Genomic DNA, 23,060 nt, shown 5'->3' with positions numbered 1-23,060 from the left:
TATAAAATAGCACATTTCTCTAATTTGAAACTATTCTTCCAAAGCTAAGCAAAAATGCATTATCTCCCATCAATTTAAGGTGATCACAGATTCTCAGACAATGCTCTTCAGTGAATGCCATCCTCTGTGAAAAGCCAGAGGATGCAAAGATTAAGAGAAGTAACCATTTTTAGGGAAAAATTAATAATAATGAGGCACCTGAAGAAACTGGTAATGTAGTCAATAAAAGGACTGAACTGAGTTTTCAAAAATGGTTGGTTCTAAAGAAACAGACAGCAATGCACTACATGACAGAGACTTCGAAACAACTGTATTAAAGAAACACAACATAGAATGCCAGAAAGACAACTGAGTAGCATCAGGAAAATCATATATAAACAAAATGAGAGTATCAACAAAGGAACAGATATTTAAAGAAATGGAGATATTCTGGAGCTGAAGAATATAATAACCAAACAGAAAAAAATTACATTGAAAACTCTTAATTTAAAATATCAAGAAATATCAGGAAGAATGGATAAAAATTCACAAAGGCTTATTTGATACAAAGAAATCAAAGAGTTTTGATTAATACACATGTTATTTGGGTCAGAAAAGAAGAGAGAAATATCAAGGCACAAAACATATCTGAAGATACAGCAGCCGAAGGCCTCTCAACTCTGAGGAAAGTAGTAGCTACATAGATGTAAGAAGGACAAAGGACTCAGGTAAGGGAAGGCAGATAATAGGTTCCAACTAAAACGGATTATGATCAAATCAACAATGTCTAGAGAGAGAATCTAAAATTCTGAAATTCAGATAAATATTATCTCTGAAGACATTATCAATGAAAATATCAAATTTACGTGTTGAAAGTGGCTGATTTCTTCCAAGTTTTAAAACAAACAAAACAAACGAGGATGCTGACAACTAAAGACTAGCTACCAAAACTCTTTGCAGAAATGAAGAATAAAGACATATCTATAAATAAAAGCAGAAATGAAGAATAAAGATATATCTATAAATAAAAGCAGAAGGATTCACCTTTCAGGAAACACAAAGAAACCAGGCAAGAGAATAGTAGAGTAACAAAAAAACTAAGGCTATAAAAAATAAGAAAACAGGCAGTGTTAAGTCTTTCCATATAAGGAATTGCTTTCAATATAAATGCAGATTAAACCTGTTGGTTCTGGAATATGGGTATCATTTCTTTAGGGTTGTAGCTACTGCTAAGTCTCTCATGTTCCAGCTAGTAGCCTCCCACCCATGATCATGGTGAAAGGAACCACAATTGAACTCAGTTGATTGTACAAACAAACAAAATTAATAAAGCACATTCAGATACTAAGGAGCTTGCAGCGAAAAGGATTTCCGTGACTAGGCGGGTATCAGTGAGTAAGGAAAATGGAGGCAGCGTGAAAATGCTGAAATGTCCATCTAAACCTGGAAAACATGGCCTTACATAATTATTTACATACCCGGATGCTCATCACAGCTTCCAAGTTGTGGATAGAATAAAAGCTCAAGAGACCAATGGAAAAGAAAATACTGTACTTGAAATGGAATGTTACTTATCCATAAAAGAAATCCTGCCGTAGTCTAGAACACGGAGAAACTCTAAAGACAGTAATAAGAGAAATAAACACAACAAAACTTCAAAAAGCGGCATGACTGATTTCACTTGGAACTTGACTTCAAATGTTCACACTTAGAACAGAGTGGTGCTTCCCACAGGGCAAAGACGAGGCCAGATTGGAGCTGTTGTTCAATAGAAAATGTTTCACCTACAAGACAGCAACATTCCCAGGCTCACTTGGACAACAGTGAGAATAAATGCACACCACAAGTGGTCAAAGGGCTATATTTTATGCCATGTTTTGACAAAAAAAAATAATCTATAAAAATTACTGTTTTGCTAGGTAGTAATAGTATTTTCTGCATTGTGGACACTGAAATTGGGAATTACAGAAAAAAGACGAAACTATAGTTGTGTGAATTTCACCATGGAGAATTTTTCAAGGCTTTCCTGAATGTTTAATTATGGTCGATCACTATGTGTTGAAAAAAAATAAAATAAAATTGAAGAGCTTTGTGAAAACTGATGAATTAGTTGGAACATGTGGTCTAAATAGGTTTGGGATCAGGTTAAGATTAAACCTGACAGATTTGGTAATCAAACAACTCAAATGAAACGCAAATGAAAAAAAAATCAAAACAAATGGAAAGGAGCAGAAGCAATCTTTAACAGTGACTGAAAAAAATAAACAATAGAGTTTTGGAGCGGACAGCCGGCCATTACGCACTCTCGGTGCGGGCGGGTCCGCGTCCGCGTCTGCGCGCGCACCCAAGGCATGAACGCCCGCGGCCGGCGCCAGGGCCCCTCCTCCTGCCCTGAGAGCGGGGCGCAGCCAGGGAGGATGGGGCTCCCGCCCGGTGTGAGCTCGCCCGCGCGTCGGGCTCGCGCAGCGCTTCCCGCGGCCTCCAGCGCGCATCCTCCGGCTCCCGCATCCTCCGGCTCCCGCATCCTCCAGCTCCCGCAGCCGCTGGCGGTGCGCGGGGCGCGCAGTGGACCCGGCTCCACCACGGAGAAAATGACCTTATTCTTTAGCCTACAGCTGTCTCACCTGTGAAATGTGTATAGCGGTTTCTTTACGGCCTCACGGACTTTTGCCGGATTCATGAGATCATGAATTTTTTTGTTTTATGAACTGTGAAGAACAGCACATAATAAGAAAATGTGCTTTTAAAAAGCTCATGGAAGAAGGCGAGCAGAAGAGATACTAAATTGAGAAGTGTTCCATAAAATTCAGTTACCATGTTAAGAAAAACGATAAAAAAGGATGACAGGAATGGAAAAGATGAGAGAACCCTGTTTTGTTTGTAGGTCAGTATGGATATAATTCTTTAAGAATCATATTTAGATTCTTACTCCCATTGTGTGTGTATGGTAAGGGACTGGGCATGACTGGGCACCCAAGTGGCGGTCAGAGGCAGCCCTACGAAGTCAGTTCTCTCCTTCCACCTTTCCTGGATTCGGTGAATCAAAGTGAGGTCTCGCATAGTACGGGTTTTCACTCACGGAGCCATCTCAGTGTGATTTAGTGTGCTATTTCTGTACTGGCATTGGTTAAACATAGCCTTCTTTGATTATCCCTTCCTCTTTCCATCCTCCACTCACTACTACTCGTAGGTTCACTGTTTATCTCCCACATGTAAGAAAGAACATGGATAATGTGTCTCTCTTTGTTGAGTTTATTTCATTTGATACATTGTCTTTCCGTTTCACCCATTTGGCTGCGAATGACGGGGTTCCATATTCTTCATGACTGAATAATATTCAATTATCTATCTATCATATGTCTCATATGTCTATCACTTATGAAGGAATGTTAGCTTTATCACTCATTTGTGGTGGCTATCTATGTTATTTCCTTGTCTTAGCTATTGTGAATAAAAGCATCAATAAACATAGGTGTTTAAGATTCATTTCCTTCAGACAATACCCATGTGCTAGCTTGACACTGCTGTGTGAAAACATTCAAGATAAACTCTTAGGAAGGGTGTTTACTGTGGCTTAAAGTTCCAGTAGCTCCATTATACAGTCGTCTATGGCATTGCCCTTGGACCAGTGGTGAGGAAGAACACCGTTGTAGGGTGAGCATCTTGGTCTGAAGCTGCTACATTACGACAGTCGGGAAGCAATAAGATGGAGGAAGAAGCTGAGGGGCTGTAATTAAAGCGCAAGCATCACCAACCCCTTCCCTTCAGACCCCACCTGCTAAAGGCTTCAACACTTCCCAATCACGCAGGTCTCTGTGGTAGTAGATCACTCTATGTGTCTGTGCACACATGTAACACGTGTGCATGCACGTGGATGTTTTTCATGTATGTATGTGTATTCATGTGGGGGCTAGAAATCAGCCTCGGGTGTTTCTCGGGAGATTTCAGGCTTGTTTTTTTAAAGGCAGATTTTAATAAAAGCACACTTTCCGATTTAAAAACTTTAAATAAAGCCGTTTTGAGTTCTGGATTCTTCTTGGTGCTCTTTAATAAGCCAATGAACAGTTGCAGTTTCGCTTGTTGAAAGCTTTAGGTTAGTAATGTTTGTTATATCGAGTTTCCTTGTCCAGATGTCTAGGACCCAACATTCAGCACAGAGCCAGCTATGACACTGACCAGGCCTCTCCCTCATTTTCTACAGGATCTCAAAGGTTTCCCAAACCATTCAGATGAAGCTCAAGTGGTTGGGTGTGGACAAGTCACAGCTCCAACTACCCAGATGGAGCCAAGAAGTCTGGAACTGAAGCCCCCAGAGTGCTGACTTGTTTAAATGATGGGTGAGAGCATGGGAATCCCACCCACTGTATTCAGCAGAGCTAATTAGCATTTTCAAAGGGCAACACAGCGTGTAAGTCATCCTTGCGCCCCTCGATTACCTGGCAGGACTCCAACAGAATGTTGACAGAGAAAAACATCTCTCGGGGAAAACCAGAAGGGTAACTTCCACAAAACATCTCACGGAGTTCGATAGAATGCACTGATTGTCCCAAAGGCTGTACGCCACTTTGCACATTGCTTTCTTTCCTTTCAGGAGCGTTTGGATGTCTCCTTTGTAAACAGGGAGGAGGTGTGGGAAGGACAAAGTTAAAACTAAGTCCTTAGAGCCACCAGAAAACCTGGTCTAGGTTCCGAGATATGGTCATAAGTTAAATACAACACTAGGGGGCAATCCAAGAATGGACAAAAATAAAAATCAGTGCCGGTCAAGAAAAAATGGCTTTTTATAACACCCAAAGAAAATGGAAATCATTTAGTAAGCAGAACAAGGTGATATCTCAAAGTGTTGCTTTTTACCCAAGGTTGTTCTTCACTTGGAAAAATTCCTCGTCAGTGATCGGAAACATTTGGCGATAACACTCTGAACGGAATTGTGCCATCATGAAAACCCACAGAGCTAGGACAGTGTGTCTGAATCTAGATCCCTTCTCCAGGCAGTGGGAAACTTCTCAGTGTTGGGAAGTTGAAACAATTTTTAGCTAATGGTACACATAATATGACCAGCGAGCAAAGGAAGTCTGAGCGTGCTTGGCTAGTGTTTGTACTCGGAGAGACTCTCAGTTTGCCGTGTGTCTCGCTACCCAGCGCAGCCTATTACCTATACCAAGGCAAAATTGGGTTCTATGTACTGATGTCCAGATTTATAGATTCAAGTGTGATCACAATGTTTTATTCTTTCCCACAAGTCTCATAAAAAAAGATTTTTCAAGTCAAACTCCCTTTTCAACTCAATAAATCTTTACGTCATTTTACTATATTTAAGAATCCCAAAAGAAGAAAGCATGGGAGAGTAGAGACTTCAGAGAAAGGAAAACTTATCATGTGTACTCATTCATAAATGACTCTAAGTGACTCTTAGACATAAAGCTAAGAAAAACCAGCCTACAATTCACTACCCCAGAGAACCTAGACAACGAAGAGAGTCCTAAGAGAGATATAAATGGATCTAATCTACATGGGAAGTAGTAGAAGACAAGATCTCCTGAGTAAATTAGGAGCATGGGGACCTTGGGAAAGAGGAGAAGGGGAGAGAAGAGGGGAGGGGAGAAGGGGAACAGTGAAAAATATATAGCTCAATGAAAACAGTTAAAACGTTTTTTAAAAAAGAAAGGAAAATTTACAATGAAGCTGGTCAATATAGAACAACTCTTCCTGATATTACACTGTTGTTGATCAATGAATATCTTTCGTCCAGTGGGAAACAAACTGCTATTTCTGTGGAACTTCCTAAGTTTGCATTTGACTGCCCTGGCAACTATCTAGGGGCAGTCAGGCATGCCGTTTTTAAAGGACAGTGTTCTGTGTCCCAGAATGACTTATCCACAGAGGACATTAGTTATGCTTGGGTCACACTGGTTTACCAAACATGGCATTTTTTTTCCACTAGGGAACAGGATATAGAATCAGTGCTAATAAATCCAAGAAAGGAAATTCACCAGTGAGGGTGGACAGCACCGTGGAGATTTATTAAAGTATATGGGAAATATTTAACTAGCTTAACTCACAAAGCGGTAATTCCATTTCACTGATGCCAAGATATTTTTGTGAAGAGGGTGATGACCGAGCCTCTGGGAAGTGGGGCAAGTGTCTTCATTGCAGGGATGCAGAATCATCTTGAACAACACCCTCTCTGAAGCTCTGAGATGAGCAATGGGTGTGGGGAGCCACGGTCACCACTGTCGAATATTTGCCGAATAAGTAATTCAATAACCGGAGAGATGGGAAAGGACAGGCTAAGGGGAGGAGAGCATGGCCAGGGACAGAAGCTAAAAAATCACGTGTGCTCAGGGAGCTTGGCTAAAAGCAAAACAGTATGAGTCTACAGAGCAATGGAGAAGACACTTGCTCAGTATATTGGATATATGCACATATTAGATTGAAAGGTAAGAAAATGAAATTTGGGTTTCTAGTGACCCAATTTGGGTCAAGGGGAAACAGGTTATCACGTCTTTCCTTCAGACATGTCTGAGAAAGCCGTGGCCATTGGGAGGCTCCCGTTCTAATCTAGAGGCTGTGGTCGCCATCTAAAGAAGAAGCAGAGGGAAAGAAACTAGCGCTGAGGAGCGGCAGAGCAGGCAGACACCTCGGGCCTGACCACATGTGAGACGTCATGGAGGGAGCAGACTCTACATCACTGCATACATCGTGGTAAAGATCCATTCTCTCACTGGGCATTTCCTATGCTGGACCACATGGGAGACAGAATGGAAGTCAACTCCTGCTCTCACAAGGCTCATACCTGAGCAGGGAAGACAAACATAAATGACAGCAACTGTGTAATATCTACCAGGACAGGGCAGAGGTGGACAAGATGGATGGATAGGATAGGGAGGGTCAGGTATGGTGGGGAAGGATAAGAAAGTTTTGGATAGCATGAATAAGTGAAATAAGATGGGCACAAGACACCACAAGAGTCTTATTCAGGAGCGTGTTTGCATTCAAGAGCTATCTAAACCTAAGCAATCACAACCATGGTGTTAGAGATTACCTAAACCTAACAAAATAATGTATTCAAGTATTCCCTCGGAACATATTTTTTAGGAATCTGGGCACTGCTAAAGGGATACAAAGATAAAATCCCTGACTCATGAAACTGTAGTCTGGCAGCAAAGATGCAGGACACAAGTCGGAAGCAGAGAAAACAAGCAGAGACGATCAATAAGAATTGTCCCAGGCAGGGCAGGGAAGGTTAAACTTAGGGGGACAATGGGAAAGATGTGAGTATTTTCATCCTATTGATGGCCTGACCTCCAGATGTTCCCCGTACTGAGGCGCCCAAGCCAGCCACTTGCTTTTCCCATTTTCACCAATGCAAACACTCCAGTCTTGTTTCCTTGGATCGGGACGATTGCTTCTCAGAACTGTCCTTTTCTTTATAGAAAAAAAAAAAGCACACCTGAAGTCCTTTTAAAAGTCTGAAGACAGGGAAAATGTTCAATCAATCACACACTTAACACACAGAGAGAGAAAGCACACTGCAGATCCAGTCTGTACTGTTTCTTCTGCCCCTCAGAAGCTATCGGGATCGGCAGGGCAGATGGCAGTGAGTATTTTAGTTTCGTTTCTGTTGTTGATAAAACAACACCCTGACAGAAAGCAGCTTATGGGAGGGGAAAGGTTTATCAGGTGACAGTTCCAGATCACACTCCACTGTAGCACAGAAGTCGCAGGGGCAGGAGCTCTAAGCAGCTAGTCACATCCTACAGTCAAGAGCAAAGAAGAATAGTGCAAGCAGGCATGCTTGCTTGGATCTGCTTTCTACAGTTCAGGCCTTGCTGTGTAGAGACTGGTGCCGCCATTAGAGGGCTAGGCTTGCCTACATCAATTTACACTTACGACAATCCCCCGGAGTTGGACCATCAGATCAACTTAACCTAGATAATTCCTCACTAGACTCTTCTCCCCAAGAGACTCTTGGTTGGTGGGCATGCAGGAACCCACAATTTTCACAGCTCTTGTATCCTGTGCTTCACCAGGAAGGTTTGGCTCTGCAATTTTGTGTTTCTTGTGGGAAAAGCTGTCTCAACCCTCCATAAAAGGATTTGGGGAAGCCGGGAAGTTATGGCACATGCCTTTAATCCCAGCACTTAGGAGGCAGAGGTAGGCAATTTCCGAGTTTGAGGCTAGCCTGACCTACAAAGCAAGTTCCAGGACAGCTAGGACTGTTACACAGAAAAATACAACTTCAGAAAAAGAAGAAAAGAAGGAGGAAGAGGAACAAGAGGAAGAGAAAGAGGAAGAAGAAGAGAGGAGAAGGAGAAGAAGAAGAAGAAGAACAAGAACAAGAACAAGAAGAAGAAGAACAAGAAGAAGAAGAACAAGAACAAGAAGAACAAGAACAAAAACAAGAAGAACAAGAACAAGAAGAAGAAGAAGAACAAGAACAAGAAGAACAAGAACAAGAACAAAAACAAGAAGAACAAGAACAAGAAGAACAAGAAGAAGAAGAACAAGAAGAAGAACAAAAAGAAGAAGAAGAACAAGAACAAGAACAAGAAGAACAAGAACAAGAAGAACAAGAACAAGAAGAAAAAGAAGAAGATGATTTAGAGATTTGATGAATGGACCACTCATTTGCAGGTGATGACTGAGCACATATGGTCAACAGGGGTTGGCTCTGTGGCAAGAAACAGGGAGAGTCACAAGAGAGGTTTAGTTGGTTCAGCTAGAAAGACCTGGAGACTGGGCAGCAAGAGCCTCCCTTCCCTCAGTCCCCTGCCATCCAGACATACCTTGGTCCTGGGTAGATCCTATCAGTACCCTTGCCAGAAACTCTTTGATCACGTCTCCTGGTAAGTAGAATGAATTCTAAATCCTTGCTGTAACTTCTTTCCTGTTTAAGCTGGTCAGAATTGTTCTCTTCCAACATGCTCTTCTGTCTTTAATCTACTCTGGGCACAGTGGCCTCTGCCTATCTCTTTAATAACCCAGATTTGATCCTGTCAGGGACACTTGTCCTCCAATTCACTGGTCCTGGCATACCATGCTTCTCCAGACTTGATCTGAGCGGCTCTCGGGTGTTGGGAGCAGTGAGACCCCAGATCCTGAATTTCTTGTAATCCCCTGATCTGAGTGCCTACAGCTGCTCTGAGCACGAGACCTTCAGAAGTTCCTGATGGCAGGAGAGTGGTTTCTGGTGGGTTTGTCTGGGGCATGGTTATCTCTATATAATCTGTCCCTGAACACAATAAAGGGGGCATTCTTGGGGAATTCAAGGATGACCCTTGTCACTGTCTCTGTCTGTGTGTGTCTGTGTATTTTAACCTCTAGCCCCCTTGCCCGAAGCTTGCGAACTGGGTAACAGCGCACAGAGTGCAGACACGGGGACGCGGTACACGGCACTCGGGAATAGCAAGCCTGTTGGTCATAGATGATTTAGGTTCAGAAGGTGGCGATGGGGCTTGTAGCCTAGTGCTGGCTCACTGCTGAAGTGTTCTAAGAGGTCGGTGACCCATTAGCAAGAGGGCAACAATGACATTGAAGAGGTAGGAGCCACTATTGAGGAGTCACTCACGATGAACTGGGTAGAAACGATTTTTCTTTTCCCTTCTCATCTGCTTCATCCCACGCCTCTGGAGGAGCTGGAGAATGGAGAGCAAAAGTTTTGAACCACATAGAAACGTTTCAGATTAAAGTGCACTGAGATTTATGTTAAATAAACCAGGTGACTCTGAAGCCAATCTGCCCGACTTAAGACCGTCCTGTCCCCAGACCTGTTTTCAGTCCCAGTCCTTTGCCTTGTTTACACTTACCTTAGAGTTTATTTCTTCCTCTAGAGCAATGTCAGAGTTTAAAAAAAAAAGGTTGCAAATTTTCTAGAACTAGGTCCATGTTATCACCAACATATTCTAGCTCCATCAGAAGTGTGTGTGTGTGTGTGTGTGTTTGTGTGTGTGTGTGTGTGTTCGTTTTGATGTACCTGCCTGTGCACATACTTGTGGAGATCAGAGATCAGCTTTGGGTGTCCGCCATTTCTAAAGACAGTATTATACACCTTGCTCTTTGAGACAGTGTCTCAGCTAGGCTGGCTGGTCAGTGAGCCCCAGGAACCTAACTATCTCTGCTTCTCCGACACCGGTATTACATGCGTGCGCTACCAGACCACTTGTGATTGACCCATAGTACCCATGCTTGGTCTTTGTTTACTGACTTACCTCCCAGGCACCTAAGCACCTATCAAGAGGACTTTGGAATGCTCCTCCCTAATGGGAGAAGCTTGAAATTCTGATGCAGGCAAAGAAGAAATGTAGCAGGAACCACAGAAAAGCCTGAGCCAAGAACTGCAGGGAACTTCAGCCCCACGTTGCTCTGGGTTAGCAATGCTCCTTTTTCATATTCTACAAAACGCCTCGAGGAGTTAGCAGCCAGATTGGCTGCCCTGGTGAGCCTGGAATCATCTGAGGGGAGAAGCCTCAGTAATTGCCTTCATCAGATAAGCCTGTGGTTATCTCTGCAGGAATCTCCTTGGTTGTTAATGAATGAGGAGGGCCCAGCCCACTATGGGCAGCACCCTCCCCAGGCAGGTGGTCTTGAGTTGCCTAAGAAAGTCAGCTAAATGCGAGCCTTTGAGCAAACAGGAGGGTAATGTTCCTCCATGTTTGCTGCAGCACCTTCTTGGCTCTACGTTCCTGTTTTGAAGATAGTGCTGTGTGGAATAGCAAGCAGGCCTTGAGTTCCTTCCTCAGTGATGGACCGAGACCTTGATGTGTAAGCCAAATAAGTCCTTTCTTCCCCTAAGCTGCTGTTGGACAGAGTATTTGGGCATCAGAATTCAGCTGGAGCAGAGAGCGAACATGCTAGCTTGCCTAGGGCACGTGAATGTGCCGTGGCTTCAGCCTCATTATAACCCTTTCCCCTATTGGTCAGCCTGGGAACAACCCCATTCTGGATGATAAAGAAAGGCTATCTTATAAACATCCACAAAGTTCAACTGATGGAGACGACTCAAAGCTTCACTGCGATGGTTCATGACAAACGTGAAGAACAGACATGAGCAGTAGCCTATGCCAGGTAAAGTAAGACTCAGGTCTAGTTCAGGGATTGCCCACTGGCATCCTTATCCAGGGTCCTCCCTGCATGCCTGTAGGACCATCATTAGTGGTCAGTTAACCAGGAGTAGACCGTCAAGTCAGCCCTCCCAAGTACTCCCATCTTTCTCACAAGTTCTAGGTTGAAAACCCTGAAACATTCAGAAAGATCTCAATAGAAGCAGTGACTTGGGTGGCCCTGGAGCTTTTCCGGGGAGCAGGGAGCCCCAACTTCACAAAGGTCTCAGCATTCTAACCCCTTTCTCATCCAAAACAAGGAAAGCGGGAACTCCAACACAGCTCTCCCGGTCATTGGTCCCATGCCATACCTTCCGAGTGTTGTTCCAACAGCTTGACACTCGTTTCCTCCTCAGGGCTGTAATCATGCTACCAAGTCGGCCCTAAATTCTGCCCCAACCTTTTGATCCTCAAGAGACCACAGTTTTCAGGGTTACTCTCCCGCTTTGAACATTTCCAAATCCTAGTTGCAACGGCCTCTGTGAGCCCCGAAGGCACAGATACCTAATCCAGTTTGTGGCTTCACCGCGCTTTCTCCTCTATCCCCTGGGTCAAGATACAGCCATACCTAAAATATACATCTCATTTGATGTGCTGAGAGCCTAGACCATTCCAGCAAGAGACCCCCTTGTGAGCTGGGGGAAACAGAGCTATACTGGCTTTCCTTATAGTAACTTCCAAGCATTTTTTTTTACTATAAAATAAGTACAGTGAGAAAGAAAAAGTTTTAAACAAACACACCTCTCTGGAAACACATTGAAAATTATGCAAAATCATTTTGGCTTAGGCTGTATGACTATGCTCAGCTTCAAGCACGAAGTTATTCTGCTGTGATGCCCACAGAGCAGTGCATCCATGGTCCTTAGGGATTTAATTCATTTAAAATTTACCCATCCTAATAGTAAACAGTGAGGTGTGACGCCCTCTGGGGGCTAAAATGTAAGGATATTGTTTTTTTATCGTGACCACAACTGTTAGCTGGGAAGCAACTCGGCCTGTTCTAATCAGGCTCCACTTACTGTCTTTAGAAACCGTTAGTCCCAGACATGCGAGGGAATCTTGCTAAGAGGAGGGATGGCGATGACTGAGCTTGCCTACTCTGCTGTAATGACAAGGTTGGCAGAGGCATACACAGACTGCCCACAAAGTAGAGCAACGGTTTTTGGAAGAGGAAGTTTTATTTTCAAGACTAAAAAGCAGCATGAAAACTCTGTTCAATGTAAGATACCGTTTTATAGGTGTATCAATATAGCCAATAAATTATTGCTTCTCTACAAGAACTACTACGTAAATGTTGAATCCAAATATTACAATTGCCTATTGAAGTGCTATGATGTTGCCATCCAGATGCAGTATAACCACACATTACAAAAATATCAATATATGACTCTCAGAAGAAAACACTTTCATATACAAAGAAAAGAATTGATATCCTCCATATGTCACACATTTAATATAAACCTTTTTATGCAAGTTTGGATAAGACAAAAATCAAGTTGTCAAAAAAAAACCTGAAAGTTTAACTTGATTGCCAAATATCCCCTATTGCCACAAACATCAAACTATGCCTTCCGACTGTTTAATCACTATACACACACACCACAGTTTTCAAATCATAAAGCCAATCATTTTGCCATTTGAAGAATGCTGGGTAAAGGCATTATATGACTCTCTCTCACACACACACACTCACACACACAAGAGTCCATGATAAAAAGCTGGCATCTCCTACAATGAGTGCCGAAAGCCCCCGGAGTGCTGGCAGGAAGAAGCAGCTTCAGCCCTCCCTGCAATCCAAATAGTTTCCTTTAATCCAGTAGCAAATCTGTGCATATTTAAGAGGAGTGATTCTGACTGCCACGTTAAAATCCTGTGGAGAGCCGTTCATGTCCACCCACTGGTGGCCCGAAAAGATGCCAATAATTTTCCTTTCCCATTTTTGCTGTGGCCTCTTCCACATCCTCACATAGACCCCCGAACCACTGGCCCCAGGTTGGGCATCACATTGCTGATAGAGAAGGTCGTAGGTCTCATCCTTGATATCACAGAAGCGGTACACCAAATTGCCTGGCCGGTCATTGTCATAACCTGAGAAGTGGATCCTGCCTCCTGGGAGCTGCTTAGCTGGCGGGCTCACCCCAATCTTCATGAACTTCCTTTTGTGGGGTTTCTTGAGTTCCAGAAGGGCGTAGTCATAATCCATGCCAATATCATTGGCATTGCCCTTGATCCACCCCTTGGGCACGTGCGTACGTTTCACCCGGATCCACTGAAATTTCATCTTATCAGGCATGGCTGAGCTCGAGCTGTTGCCCGCTCCGCTGCCATCTTTATATTTGGGCTTCAGGAAGCCCACTCGGAGTTTCTGCGTCCCTTTCACATAGGTCTTCCCATCGTGAATGCAGTGCGCGGCCGTGAGGACGTGCTTTTCGGCCACCAGGGTGCCAGTGCATCCCGTAGACAGCTTCACCGATGTTGAGAAGGGGTAGTTTAGCAGGAAGTCCTTCCCGAAGATGCTAAACCTGCCGTCATAGCCATAAATCTGCCTTTTCCTGCGGGATTTGCCCTTGGCCTCGGAGTCTCTACCTTGCGCCCTGCCTTGGCCATTGCTGAGGATATAGATGCCCACCTGAGTCTCGGTGCGGCTGCCGTTGGCGTAGAGGGTTTCATAGGAAAGGTACTGTTTGGCCTCTTCGTAGGTGGGCAGTGGTGTTCCCTTGTGACACTGGGGTCCGCATGAGGAGGACACTTCCAATTTGGCTTTGGCATCAAAGTCTGGCTTGGCTAAGTTGAAGGTGGACTGAGGCAAGACTACAGGGAGGCGGTAAGCCGGCCAAGTGGGTTTCCACGGACTGGCGTAGGGACTCCCCTGCCTGAACACACAGAGCAGGAGTAGGAGAAGCGTGAAGAGCCCTGGGATCCCCGCCATGCTGAGTGCTGCTGCAGAAACAAAGACAAGAAGTCAGGGTTATAGCTCCTCTACCGCAGCCTGGTAAAGCGCAGCCGCAGGCTGACCACGTTTCTAAGACTGTGAGTCTTCCTCAGGCTTCCAGAGAGAGAATTCCTCGGGCAATGGTCTTGCTTACATGCAAGCACTTGACTTTGGGATCATTCCCACACCGAAGCCCCAAATGAAGCTGCCTGTCCCTTCCCTTCATGCTTAAGAAGAAATAACCATGGATCATTACGGGGCTACATCTACACAGTTACCCTTACTCTGTGAACGGATGGCCAGCTCCCAGTTTTACATGATTTTGAACTTTCTTTCTACTTAATTATACACCTTGTCCCCTCTTATTTAGCAACCCACCACCCATGGCCTTTTTCTCTTCCCTCTTGCTTTAATTTCTATAACAATAAGTTCTTCCATAATTTTCTGGGCAACACACTTATCTAAATAGTAACTCTAAATCACACACCCTACTGGGCAGCAAAGGCATCTGGGAAAGGTGGAGTCGTACTTACTAGGAATCTTATCTTTCCTGTATGATGCACACATTTGGAAGATGGTATGAGAACTTTGCAGATTTTTGCTTTGAATCTGGGAATGTATGTTAGGTATTGCCTATGATCTGTTCCTTGGGAACATCCTGATCCGCTGAAGTTTCCCTTTCTAGGTCACCCGCCCGGCTCCTAAACCACCATCCTACACTTGCATACAAATAACTAACTGTAGACATTTGGATTATGCTGCATACTAAAGAAATCATTGTTAAAGATATGAAGCTTTAACACTGTATTAAGTCTAATAACTTTATGGCTACACATAACTTTATAAATAAATAACTGCCTCTGTTTCGCGTGTCTAATGCTCTCACCTTGGACCTCTGCTAGCGTCTGGAAGGACCACTGGGTGAACGCCTCTGTTACTGAAAGAATAAATGAATGTTGTAGAACAGGAAACACATAATTTTTTTGAATGACGCACAGTGACTTCGAGTGACAGATAAGCACAGACGGTGTGACGGCTCCGACCGGGGGTATGAAGTTAGGTGCAGGGAGAAAGAGAACAGGTTTCCCACTGGAGGGGGTGTGAAGTTGAAAAGGCATTCGATAAATTAAGAGACACAGGAAGGGACACTTAGAAGGAACAACAGTCTATGCAAGAGCATGGAGGGGTGCAACCATTTGCGTCATTTGGGGAATTGTATCCCGCTCAGCAGGGGTGGACAGGGAAGACAACAAAGGCTGCAGGGAAGAGCCCCACTGTGGAGTGCGCGCTAAATGCAAGAGTACAAATTTTATCCTGAAAGATGTCTTTAAAGCCTTGATCAGTCACCCCTGGAGAAAAGCAATTAACCCAGAGGGTTGGAAGTGCTTTCATCACTGCTCAAGCATCAGTGGGCTCTGACCAGTTCCCAATCTGCTGGTTCAGCTGACTCAGTGGGCAGGGTAATTCATTCACCACCAGGCACCCCAGAATGGCATGGGAGGGGCATGTCTCAAGTGGCCAGCTAAGGGAACAAAGCCGGAAGAAGAGGAAACAGTGATTTCCTTATTTTCGGTCCCTTCTTCCTCTTGCAGGGTGCAGACATACTGGCAACTTCTGGGTGCCTTGAGCTTGCTTTACACAAGACTGAGAACTCCATTGTGATCTGACCTAGCCTACCTGGGCAAGCCAAGCCACACCCCCAATATTCACGCACTAAAACGTGTGTTCCGCCGTCTCTGCTATCTCTTTTGTGCCACGCCCTTGAATTCTACTTCTGTAAGGGACGATAGGAGTGGAGAGAAATGAAGGAACAGGATCCTTAGAAAATCAAATTCCTCAGGATTTCCTAACTCCTTAAAATTCTTCCCTGTCTTTTTGTCTTTTCTAAATAGGAAAAATCTTGAGTACTTTGGGAGTCCTTCGGTTCTTGGGGAGGAAATACATTAAGCTATTTTCTTATGTCCTTGAAATCATGGGGTGCATGGATATGATCACGTGTATATTTGTATGTACTTGTTGGGGATACTAATGTTAGGACTCATGCTTCAATGCTGACTCAGTCCACCCTGCAATGGAGAGCTGAGAGACGTGGAGGTAACACTTTGAGAACTCTGCAGGCCTTCTCTCTCTATTGACTCGACTATTCCCACTTACTGGCTGAGGACCCAGTTCTTGCACTCATGTTGTGTTTGAACAGCTTTTGCCCTGTGGTAACTCCTGCCTTGACTAGCCACCCCACTTGCATGAGAATCCCTGTCAAATGTGAGGTGTCTCCCTCTCTGGCTGTAACGTCATGATCCCCTCTTTCTTTGACTAGTGTGGAGAGCGTTAACTCCGCTAAGCCCAAAGCACCAAGTTTTATTTCCTTTTATCTTAAAGAGACACAGAATCCGGAGGTCGAAGCGGTGAAGCGTCCTTATTTTTAAGGTGTGACTGTCGGAGAGAGTAAGAAATGGGACAGCACTCTGCTCCACGTCTCATAGGATCCGTGTAACACTTTCACTGGACAAGAACGGGAGAGTTAAGATATGCTAACATCAGGACACGAAACTTTGAATTCCAAGTCTGAAACACGTACATAATTGCTTAGAATCTAAATTATCAACGGAACCAAAGTTGTGTTGCCAAGTGTCTTTAGTTTTATCCATCTACTGAAAAATAAAATGGTTTAATGACAAGTGTATCAGGGAAGAGAAAGGCAGAAAAACTCTGAAACTATTGCAAACACATTTTTTTAGAAATTCCACCTAGGAACTTTTTAATGAATTAATCCTCCTCTCAGGCAAAATTAAACCCCCTTTTCAAGTGCTCTGCCTGTACAGCAAATCCTATTTATTTAAAGAATACTTTCTAAGGTCCCAAAGTAAGCTCTGTTTCACAAGTGCCAACACGACATCCCCCCCCCCCTCCTTAGCCTGTGTTTGCAAAAGGAGCGATGTCTTTAGAAACCAGTCATGTGAGTGGTCCTACATGGAGGGGTACCCAGTTTTCCTTGGCATGTGGGTGCTGGGCAGTCCATCAGCTTGGCTCTTATCCTGATAACTCTCAGTATAGAGGGTCAAATTTACTCCTTGGCAAAATGGTAGATGACTACATGCCAAGAACTCTGGAGATCACTTACAAATGAAAGAATGCCGAGGGGTCTACTAAATGATAGGCTATTACCAATTCAGATTCCTAACAACTAAGTTCTCATCATGTAGCCGGGAGTCAGGGAGAAGTCGGCCATCTATGGAAAAGATTGCTACCCACTTAGGGCAGAGCACAGCATTCTTTGTAAAATATGAGATGGGGGGGAGTACTTTGGAAGCACTGTTTTCTCTTAGCTTGAAACAAGGCTTATAAATTTCCAGTGTTATTGTGGAACTGTACTGACGGATGTGATAAGACTTCACCCTGATAGTCCTCAGCTTACATTTTCCCTAAGATTTGTTTGTGCCTCTGATAGTTAAAACTGTAATCCAAATATAGAAAGGGATACAGAAGTCAAGAAACTAGCTCAGGTCTTTATTGCAAATTGATTTGGAATATCTGCTGGAAAACTAAGAGGGAAAGCTGGGGGGAGAGCCCTCCTCGATTTTAACTGGCATCTGGTTATTGAGGTTACAAGCATCCAAAGCCATCAAATCTTCCTTCACATGGGTTAGAAAACTCTTCTGAATGTTAGCCCAAGTCAGGAAATCACTTTCTCAGGTTCTTGCCAGTCCAGGATTCTTTACTTGCATAATCTTTTCAGGATCAAAAAATGTCCAGGCAGGTCAGGATGTTATTTATGTTATTTATGGACGCTGAAGATAAGGGGGTGGGGAGAGGAAAATGTATCCCATTAATCTGCAGTTTCACTGGGGGTTAAAAACTCCATGCTCAATCTGCCAAAACACAAGTAAACAAACAAATAAGCAAAACTACAAAGGAATCGATCAAGGATGGCTTCTGGGAGCCCAGTGGAAGGATGACTGGGTTTGGAAGATGTTTTTAGAGAAGTCCTGAAGAAAAAGCAAGGGAGAAACAACCCTACTGCCATTGAGGGTCACTCCTGACACATGTACACCCCTCCCTGACTTACTTCTGTCTCTAAGACAACCATAACAACTGGGATGCTTTAGAATGAAGTAAGTAGCCTTGCATTAATTTCTCAACTCACTTGATAAAAAGATAACTCTATCGAGATAAATATTGTTTCTGACATCACAAACTCAAAGTAAGCATTGCTATGCCCATCTCAATTGATTTATACATAGACATTCAGGGATGTAAACAGATTTCACACACACAATTCTAATCCCAGAGCTGGGGACATGATACATGTGGTGCTTAACTTTAAATCCTCTAATGTTTAAAAGTGAATCCCCTTGTTGTTGCAGAGTTGTTTGGAAAACCAACATCTTTTTAAAGGAATGAAGATTTTTTCCAAACCTTATCTTCCATATAGCTAAATCTGAACCAAAAAAAAAAAAATGTTGGGTCTATCATATTCCATTTCTAAGAATGAATCTTTACAGGACACACAGCCTCCTCATACACATAAATTATTGTCTAAGCTTTCCAACTAAGTGTTTTTATGCATTCCTTCTCCTAAGGACAAAGCAGAATGGAAAAGCACGGTGAACAACTGTTTCCCTGCCCTGTTTAGTAATACAGAAACTGCATTTCTCTCCTGGCTCTGGGTATCAGATGCACAAGAGGGCTACACATTCACGGTCCCCAGGTTGCAATATTAGCCACTGTCTAGTGGTCTGGAGTCTCAAAACGCTTACACTGTATAAACATAGCTCATAAGCCTGACAGTAATTTTATGGCAGAAGGACTATGCACATTATCAGATGTGCCAATGGCAATAATCTTTCTGGGGACTGGGACTGCCTTTTCTTCTTTCTCTCCACAGTAGTCTTAAAAACTGCAACAACTCAGTTCTCCTCAAGGGGAGCAGTGTTTGAGAGAATGCTCTAACTCCTATAAGCAAACAAGTGCTTCCAGGGAAAACCTGATTTTTTCAGACGTCCCTTCTCTATTAGACAAGCTTTGAATTCCCGTGACCACAACCAAAGGTAAGAAAGCACATGAAGGTGTCACTCTGGACACCATTTGGGATGCTGGCAAAGGGTCTTCCATGAGATCTGTAGCCAGGGAGCCTTGACAATGTGGCTCTGCTAATTCCCAAGGCGAATACCTAAAACTGAACCAAGCTCTGTGAATACCCTGAAGTCAGGCTCACTCTCCACTCTAGAGCCACGTACCCATTAAAGCAAAACCAACCTAATCACATGGTAGCTTAAGGATGATAGACTTGTAGGGGAAACTGGAGGGGACTTAAGAAGCCCAGCAACTCAAACACCATCTCATGGTCACACGGAGTTTAACTTCTTCTCTATCAGGTTTTAGCAAAACGAAGCACTCTAGTGATCCCAAGACAGCCTTGCAGCAGAGCAAGAACAGAGTACATAAAGCTGTCGATGCGGAGACTTGAGGAACAAACTCCCTGGAGTCATTTGGAATTGTGCATGAATAATGCCTGGTGCACTGGCTTCCAAAGCATCCATGGGAGGGATGCACAGAACGGGAGACTATTAAACACTGCAGACCTGGGCCAATAATGTTCTCAGACACACTAATGGGCACTTTGGTACTTAATGCTAGCGTCAGAAAAACACACCTATATTCACTGTCTACCTAAGTCGTCGTCAAGTGAGACAAAAATGAGATCCATATTAATTCCTTTCGGAAAGTTGCTTCCTCCCCAGCCCAGAGACAGCATGACAGGTTACTTACTGTTTATCATAATGGAAAAGTACAAGTGACGGATTTATTTGTATGTAAATGATGTGGCACTCAGAAGGAAATGAATGTGGTGCCTCTGTAGGATCTTCATCCCACCTTTCACCCCACCTCCAATCCAGCCCTAAGAGACGCTTAGAAACAAAACGGTTCCCTGTGTACCTCAGGCTAGCCGCAAACTCACCGTCCTCCTTGATCAGCCTCCTAAGTGCTGGAATTCCCAGCATGCACTACTGTGCCTTGCTCCAAAGAGATTCCTTGAGAAACAGTTTATAGTTCTTTTAAATGCTCTCTTACCCAGGTCGACTCTTGAAACAATGTCTAATAACACCCTGATACTACCTTGTGATAGGGATTTTGGCCACAGCTAAGTTTATAAATTCAACTCTTCCCACAGGACCTGATGAATCTATTCTAGTATTGGCCTACCTGTCCCCAAGGAGTCCACTAGGACCCCTCAAGTTCACTTTCAAGAACTGGGCATAACAATTCCTATTCTGAGCTACTGAATAGCCTGGAGCTTTCCACCAGCCGCGGGCTGTTTCTGAATTCTCATGGGTGTCACCCAATGGGCAATAAAATAAACAGGATTTTTATCTGAGGCTTTCTCAAGAGATGCTTTGACGGAAATGGGAGGGAGAGCCAGACCCACTTCAGGAGGGGGATGGCGTGGCTCCACCTATACAAGTCTTCCTCTTACAACAGTTATAGAGGGAAAAAAAGCTTTTTATTTCAAAGTTAACAATTTGTGATAAATGGCTACAGGCTGGAGCAATATCTGCTTCCAACAACTGTTGATAGCCCAGGCAGCATTTTCTGGGTTTAGCACGCTGCGCTAAGCCATCACTCAGAGCTGAGCCTGTTCCCAACCCGTGTTTGCTGACTTTTCCTTGCTTGTTAAGGTGTGTTCATAATCACGTGTCCGGTTAAAAATTAATGCTCAGGGCATGATGGCATCAGATACAGTATAGGCAAAACTCAAGGAAAACAAATGGTAGAGGTGGCAATGTGTGTTCGTGGGGGAAAGCCTGCTCTGACCAGCCCGAGGACAACTTGCCAGACAAGGCTCCACTGGACTCCCTCACAGTACCCCGCACCCAAGACCGCAGTTTCTAAGCATGCTTTCCCCATCCACCTTACAAGTGACAGTGCGTTAATACAAATGTCCTACAGCGCGCAGGTCCCGGAGGACTCTTCCAGGCTCTCGTCCCAGCCTGGAGCCGGTGCGGAGGCCGGGACCAGGTCTCCGATGCCCCTCCCTTCCCACCGCAGCCCGCAGCCACCCCACCCCGCGCGCACCCAGCCCTTTGTCCCGCTTCGGCACACGCCTGGCCCTCCGCACCCAGGCGGCGACTCCGGGTCCCCGCCCTGCACTCACCCTTCGGGCTGCAGCCCAGTGCGGCTCAGACAGGTGTGGGCGCCCGGAGGACGCGCGCGGCTCCCATGCCTGCTCGGCAGCGCGACCAAGTGTGAGCCAGCGGGCCAGCGGCGTCTGCAACCCCGGGTCCGCCCCCCACTCCCCACCCCCCACCCCCGCGCGCTCCTCCCGGGCTCTCCCGCCCCGCCCCCGGCCGCCAGCCGTGCAGCTCGGCCGCTGACGCCGCCCCGCCCCCCTTCTCCACCCCCACGCCCCTCCAGCCTTCATCCTCAGCCTGCCAGTCAGAGATCCCGGACCCTGCGGCCCTGCGCAGGTGGGTCCCCGCTGCACCTCACCATCAACGGATTGCCGCCTCTTGATGCCCAGACCGCTCCGATGGACCGGTCCTGCCAGGGACACCCTCTTGCTCTCGACAAACGCACACCGAGTTCTAGGGGGTTCGCACAGCCTGAGGTCTGAAAAGGCGAAGTGCTTCCGCAAGGGCGGTCCCCTCCAGCACACCGGGTACATGGGGTGCATGCTCCTGGGCAGATTTGCGAAGTTCACTAAAAACTTGTGAGCTCCTTACCCACGCACAATCTGTGCGCCTTATATTGTGATGACTGAGCCTCCTTCCCAACTTACACTGCCTCAAGAGTCTCCAGAGAGCAGCAGTTTGAAACTCAGAGGCAGGACTACCAAATTTGCAGGCCCTGCGCTTCAGTCACTTGAGTGATGGGTGCAGAACACAGCAGGGGGATTGCCGGCTTGGCAGCTTCCCAGGGGATAGCTGATAACGCCCCTGCCTTGGTCTTTACTGGGGCACCAGGGCACCAGCTGGTGGAGCCACCTCCTAGCCTGTGGTGCCGGCTTCCCTAAATCATTCCAAGAAGTCCACAGCGGGGGGTCTTCTCCAAGCCTGCCTGGTGACCTCACTATTTAAGTATCCAGTGCCAGAGCCTGGGTCGTCTCCCCCCACACTCTCTCCTGTGAGCCAACCTTTCGTGCAGCTCCTGATGATGGAAAGGGCGAGGGTGTTGTGGGTATCCCCTAAGGACTGGAGCACTGGAGAGACGCAGTCTTGCTCACAACTACTCAACGGAAGGTCAAGATTTTGAGCAGAGGTCATTGTTTTTCCATGTCAATCCCAGAGTATGTTTCCTTTTTCCTGTCAGAGCCTGCCCTCAGAAAGGGAGGGCCTAACATCCTACTCCACACCAGGATGTTAACATGCCCAGTGAGCTCGTGTTTGTCTTTGCCTTTAAATAGGAAAGCCCTGCACACATTGTTGATCAGTGTGCCTCAAATATAAAGAAAACTAGCCTTGTCCGCCACACTAAAGGCAAAGCTTTCTTAGGTCTCTCGGTCTTAGCTTAAATTTTCTTCAAAAAAATAATCCATTAATGTGATTATATACATGAAACTAGATAAAGCTTAAACGTTTGAACAACTGAAGAATAAAACCCAAACTGATTTTTAAGTTGAATACAAAAATTATCTTCCAGAACAGTACGATTAGGTTAGTGCTGCTTCCTCAACTGTTGAAGGGTTCCTATAGCTCTACCATCCTTGGTGTGTGAGGCACCCTTAAGATTTTTTTCCTCTGAAGTCTGTTTTCCCTTCCGCCTACCACATGGCCTTTGTTCCTACTAGGTCTCTTTCTTATTAGCATCACAGTAACAGTGGTAACCCCCTAAGGCGAAAGAATAGCACACACAGGCACAGGAAGCCAGATTAATTCTTGGGATAGTCCATGTGGTAGTTTGGCTGCCTTGTTTCCCACAGTCTCTGGCATAAAACCCTTGGTTTCCCCCGTGGTAGGCTTAGGAGGTGTGGCCTTACCTAAAGAAGAGTGTCACTGAGGGCAAGCTTTGAGGTTTCAAAGTCTGGTGCCATTTCCAGCTCACCTTCTCTG

At 45.0% G+C, this 23,060-nt stretch overlaps 1 protein-coding gene across 5 annotated transcripts; it reads right to left on the bottom strand.

The window, feature by feature from the left end:
• Positions 1-12,240: 12,240 nt before the first annotated feature.
• Prss23 (serine protease 23) lies at positions 12,241-21,521 on the bottom strand. 5 transcript variants are annotated; one of them, XM_075952767.1, is made up of 3 exons: positions 21,167-21,279; positions 14,900-14,950; positions 12,241-14,021 (listed from the first exon to the last, which is right to left on the bottom strand). In XM_075952767.1, exon 3 carries the CDS (start codon positions 14,008-14,010, stop codon positions 12,859-12,861), a length of 1,152 nt encoding a protein of 383 aa, XP_075808882.1. In that variant the 5' UTR covers positions 14,011-14,021; positions 14,900-14,950; positions 21,167-21,279; the 3' UTR covers positions 12,241-12,858. The 5 variants fall into 5 exon arrangements, 4 of the variants coding, with proteins under 4 accessions (XP_075808882.1, XP_075808880.1, XP_075808881.1 ...); XM_075952765.1 differs by lacking the exons at positions 14,900-14,950; positions 21,167-21,279 and adding an exon at positions 21,502-21,521; XM_075952766.1 differs by lacking the exon at positions 14,900-14,950 and having other exon boundaries at positions 21,167-21,292.
• Between the last annotated feature and the right edge of the window lie 1,539 nt (positions 21,522-23,060).

Source organism: Microtus pennsylvanicus, chromosome 18 (assembly GCF_037038515.1).
Source record: "Microtus pennsylvanicus isolate mMicPen1 chromosome 18, mMicPen1.hap1, whole genome shotgun sequence".
In the NCBI taxonomy this organism is placed as follows: domain Eukaryota; kingdom Metazoa; phylum Chordata; class Mammalia; order Rodentia; family Cricetidae; genus Microtus; species Microtus pennsylvanicus.
This window is presented reverse-complemented; position numbering and strand designations above follow the sequence as displayed.

Excerpts from the sequence above, each read along its gene's own strand:
- Prss23 (XM_075952765.1), bottom strand. The coding sequence starts at position 14,010 with ATGGCGGGGATCCCAGGGCTCTTCACGCTTCTCCTACTCCTGCTCTGT.